The 5,066-nt window shown below is 56.4% G+C and overlaps 1 protein-coding gene across 2 annotated transcripts in view; it reads right to left on the reverse strand.

The window, feature by feature from the left end:
• The window catches only part of TOMM40 (translocase of outer mitochondrial membrane 40), an 11,680-nt gene extending 8,869 nt beyond the window's left edge, over positions 1–2,811 (reverse strand). Inside the window, exons 1-5 of one of the 2 annotated variants that reach the window (XM_007458553.1) lie at positions 2,701–2,811; positions 2,326–2,605; positions 1,547–1,614; positions 949–1,041; positions 35–136 (exon numbers count right to left, since the gene is read on the reverse strand). In XM_007458553.1, coding sequence (XP_007458615.1) covers positions 35–136; positions 949–1,041; positions 1,547–1,614; positions 2,326–2,599 — 537 coding nt within the window. In that variant the 5' untranslated portion in view covers positions 2,600–2,605; positions 2,701–2,811. Of the gene's footprint in view, positions 1–34; positions 137–948; positions 1,042–1,546; positions 1,615–2,325 lie in introns of both variants that reach the window. The other variant, XM_007458552.1, reaches the window with a different exon arrangement.
• Positions 2,812–5,066: the final 2,255 nt, after the last annotated feature.

The following is a 5,066-nucleotide window of genomic DNA, read 5'->3' on the forward strand; positions in this document are numbered from 1 at the left end:
GGGGGGGCGGGCAGCCGACTCGACCCCCACTCACCTGGATGGCCATCTTGGACCTGAGGCCGGGGCCCAGCTGGTGAATGATCTGAGCATTGAGGCTGCCACTATTGTCCATGTCACCCACCAGCACGGGGAAGGCCTGTGGGGCAGAGGGCAGGGTTAGAGGTTAGAGGTCTAGCATCATACAAGTATATGCGTGATGGGCCTCGGTGAGAAGCCTAGGATTAGAAAGCCTCAGAATGAGGATCTCTCCTCCAGGAAGCCCTCCAAGACCACCTTGGCTGAGTTAGGCTCCCCTCTGGGCTCATACAACCTTTGGGTTCCCCCATTTCAGTCCTACTCTCCCTGAACTGCTACTCTGTTCCCTTTCTCCAGGAGGCTGTGAGCCCCATGGCTGTTTCAGTCACTGCTATGTCCCCAGCACCACCGGGCACAGAATGGGGGTTACAACGAAGGTTTGTTGAATAAATGAATTTATTGCACGGAAATCATTAATATAATCAAAGACCTAATTTAGTCCCGCAACTCTGTGTCCTGCCCAAGCCTCCTTCCGGGTCTCCAGTTTTGCCTTCACTCCCCTGTCAGCCTTGGCAGACAGCCTGAGAAAGGCTACCTATCTCCAAAGCATTCATCTGACCACGTCTTTCCCTCACTTAAATCTTTCTGTGGCTCTCCTGCGCCCCCTAGCGAAAGTTCAAATGCCTAGTTGGCCTTCAAAGCCCGGCAAGATCTACAGCTCAGTCCTGCCCACTCCGGGTCATCACTGTCTGGGCTGGGCAGAGACGTGGGCGTCAGGATGAAGGGATGACCCAGGTTCCGATGCACCTTGGAGAGACAGTCTCCACCTCCCCACACCCCCAGCAGTCCTGGCCTCCTACTGACAAGGCCTTCGTCGCCTGACTGGATACATTGTTAGAAGATACAGTAAGTGAGTGGCAAAGGGAACCTCACCTCTGTTGGACTCAGCTGCTTTGTCCCCACGTACGTGACCCCGAAGTGGTAGTTGGACTCCCCGATTGTGCTGAGGGCTACCGTGTGGTTCACCTGGGAGAAGAGGGAGGGCTGTGGTGGCGAGTCTGTGGGCCGCCCCCCGAGGGACCCAGCCGAGCCCACTCCCAGGGCAGCTCCTCTCCTGCCTGGGATGGGAGATACTGGCCAATCTGGCTACCCCATCAGGGCATCTCTAGGCTGGGCAGGGGATGAAGACTCGGAGGTGTGGCCTGACTGGATTAGAGACTCAGAGAAGGGATGTGCTGGGGCTGGGGCCGGTGCTGGGGCTGGGGCTGGGGCCGGGGCCGGGCCGGGCCTACACACCTGCTACTTCATTCCCGCCTGGACGCTGGCTGAGGGGGATGGTGTATCTCTGGATTCTGGGTCCCTAAACCCTATCACTGGCTGCCATTGTGTGATCAGCCCGGCACTGTGTCTCTGAGTCTTTCCAAGTACCAAGGAGCCCAAACCTTTAGGGAGGAGTAAAAGGGTTGTACGTGCAGATGCAGGGGGATGGCTGGGATGCCCTCTGGAGGATAATGGGACCAGAAAGGCTCACCTGGAAATGATTACTCAACCCTTTGTTGACTGTGAGCTTGACACCTTCCATCTGAATAGGAAACAGCTCTAAAGGAGAGAGAAGTGCTGTCACACTCCAACACACACACACACCCATTTCTCATCCCTTCCTTCCGTACCGTCCCCGCTTTCCCCCGCTTTCCCCTCTCCAGGGATCCCAACCAGTAAATAGCCTAGTGGATGGGCCCAGGACCAAGGCCTTTGCCTGCATCCAAATTCCAGGGCCACCACCTACTACCTGTGTGACCTTGGGCAAGTCACCTTATCTATGTCAAACTTACCATCTGTAAGTTGAAGATGCTCACCACGTAGAAATATTGCAAGGATTTAATGAGTTAACACATACTGAATGCCAGGACGGTGCTCAATAAGCTGCTGCCACCACTTTTGCTATCACAATTACTCCAAGCCAGGATCCAGAAGCTTTGGGTTCCACCTCCACTGGCCCTTTGCTGACACTGTGACCTTGGGCCTCAGTTTCCCTCCCAATCACAAGACGCTGGCTTGGCTGATTCCTGGGGCTCCTGAGGTCCCTAAGGCTTTCTGTACTGCTCTGGCATTCTATCCTGAGGTTCCACCATTTGATCCCATCGTTCTAAGCCCCAAGTTCAATGTGCCACCATTCGATCCCAACGTCAACTTCTAACGCTCTGTTAAATGATTCCAACGGTCCGTGCCAATTCCCAAGGTCCTCAGTGTGCTCCTCCTTCCCCCCGATATCCGGGCCATCACAAGCCCGCCGGGCCCCTAGCCCCTCACCCTTGCACTTCCGGTGGCACTCCTCGAACGTGCCCGGGTTGGGCAGGCAGCCGCAGGCCCTATCATCCCCGGTCCCTCCAGCGCTGGCGGCCGCAGTCCCCGGCGTCCGTTCGGAACCTCGACCTGCGCCAGCTCCAGCACCCAGGCCGCCCCCGATCGGCGGCAGCGTGAAGCCCGGAGGAGAGGGCGGAGGCGGTGGCAGTCCCACGAGGGGAGGCGCAGGCGGCGGCGGCGGCCCTGCGGGCGGCGAGCTAGCAGCCAACACGTTCCCCATGGTCGCCTGCAAAGGGAAAGGTCAGAGGGCAGAGGTCAAGGCCCGCAGGCTCCAGGCCCAGTCGCCAGCGAACACCCCTCTGCTCGGAGCCCCGTTTTCACGCGCGGCAGCGCCTCCCCCCGGTGTGCTCCGCTCCCACCCCGTGCGCCACGCGCAACCTAACCCGCTGCCGCAGCCGCCGCCGCCGCCGCCGCCGCCACCACCGTCGCCCCGCCCCGCCTAGCCCATTGGTTTACAGGGCCCTGGGGTCCGCCCACCAGCTTCAGGGTCTGGCCTTACTATTGGAGTCATGGATGGAAGTCCCACCCACCTCTTTGGAACGCCCTTTTCTGTTGGTTCCCACTCGCAGACAGGTCAAAGCACACCTCCCCCCCTTCCCATTGGCTTGGGGAGCCCACACCGATTGGCTCTAGATGCCGCGGGTTCCGGTGCTCGCCCGCCATTGGTCTGTGCTACGCACTTTGCAACGCCCATTGGCGTATCGCCTCAGCCCCATTCCAGAAGGCGCCCCCTTTCGACTCCGCCCCTCAGCGAAGTTGCCATGATAATTGGTCGGCCTTTGCCCTTGAAGCATTCTGATTGGCTCCAGCATGTACAGGGGTCGGACCCTGGTGACGTAATCAACGTTGTGTGTTCATTGGCTAATGTGCCAGGGTCAAGGGACACGGATAAAGGTGGGTTGCGCGGCAGAGGCTGCTAGGCAGCAAGGTCAGGCCTCGCATCCCACCAGGCACCGCGGCAGAGGGGCGGCCCCCTAGTCGGGAGTCGCACACCGAAAGCCGGAAGTGCTAGCCCTTCCCACAGTGCCACGGGAGATTTCTAACCCGTTATGTGAACGCTGTCCTGCTGCTTGTTACCCACAATGCCCCTTACCTATTTAACGGGACGGTTGCCGTAGACCCACCCCTTTCGTTACCCATCATGCCTTCTGGATCTCTCCCCCAAATCCTTGCCCCAGTCACTGCGTCTTCCATCTTTGGCCCATTCATTCCTGTCCCATTACCCAGCATGCATTCTGCTCCATTCATTCAGCCTGGTTGCCTGTACCACCTTTAGCCCATTTATGCCCGTTCATTTCCCTAATTCTTTTAGCTAATTCTTAATTGACCATAAGGTTTTGGGTCCATTGCCCATCATGCCTGCGGCCCCTATTTCTCCATTATTCATCCCTCTGCCCCTGGCTCATTCTTTCAGACCTATTACCCATCACGCCCTGAGCTCCTATTACAACATTATTCATAATTTGCCTTTGGCCTATTCTTATTGCCATTTATTCATTACGCCCGAGCCCCTCGTACTTAATTACTGCTATTTCTACTTTGTTTCGTTTATTTCGGTCCATTACCCATTAGACTGCTGTTGCAGATTCCTTTTCGTTAATCACAATGCCCTGGACTCCTCCCCACTCCTTCCATTACCCATCACTATGTTTTTGGCTATGCATTTTTGCTCATTATCCCCTCAATTATCTTTTTCACATCTTTGGCCCTTTTCTTAATGTCTGTAACCCATCTTGACTTGTAGTCTGCTGATTCCCTCAAGCCCTGGACCCCCCTATTCATTACCCATTATGTTCCACCCCCATCCCCTTCACAGCCCACAGTAAACACGAGTTGAGGCCTGGTCAAAGTACGAACTCATTTTGTAGGAAATGCTGTATTACAAAACAGTATCACATCCCCTACCCCTGACCCAGGTGATCCACTCCCCACCCCCCACCCAGGCTGGTGGGTCCAACCCCACTGGGCAGAAGTAAGAGAACTCAGTAGTCTTCAAAGTAACAGCAAATTCTCCGAAGGCTGGGGTCAGCAAGGCCCACTCTGCATGAAGCTCACCCCATGTAGCCCTGAGCTGGGGCATAATTCTCTGTACGCAGGAATTGGGGTAGTGGGAGCTCAGGGAAGGGTCTGTACCCTGAGACTCCTGCCTGCAGGAGGGAGGAGATGGGGAAGGTCTGCTTTGGGCTGGGGAAATCCCCTCCCTCCCACCACTGGGGGACAGGGTGGGGACTGGGCGAGTGGGGCTCTGCCACCTGGAGGGCTCAGGTCTGAGCAACAGGATGCCCCCAACACCCACCCAAGCAGAGCTGTTAGGAGTGACTGCCTGAGGTCCAATAAGAGGTCTGGGGTCTTCTTTGGGATTTGGGGGGAGTCTGGAGATGGTGGGACATGAGAGGTATAATCTAAGGTCACAGTCTGAGGACCCCTTGGGTAAGAGGTTATGAAGAAACCTACCTTCTCCAGCCCCTCCTAAGATAAGGTTATCAGTTTTCCATTGTCATGGCCCATTTCTCTGAGTCAGAGATCATGGATTAGAGGTCACAGTGGAGCCACCAAGATAGAAGTCACAGATGAGATGCATGTGTGTTAACTGACAGTGGCCAAGTGAGAGATCAGGGGGCCCTAGATCCCTGGCAGAAAGTTGAGGGATCAAAAAATGAGAGGTGAGAGGCCAGGACCGTGGCGGC

Source organism: Lipotes vexillifer, unplaced genomic scaffold (genome assembly GCF_000442215.2).
Source record: "Lipotes vexillifer unplaced genomic scaffold, Lipotes_vexillifer_v1.1 scaffold371, whole genome shotgun sequence".
Taxonomy (NCBI): Eukaryota; Metazoa; Chordata; class Mammalia; order Artiodactyla; family Lipotidae; genus Lipotes; species Lipotes vexillifer.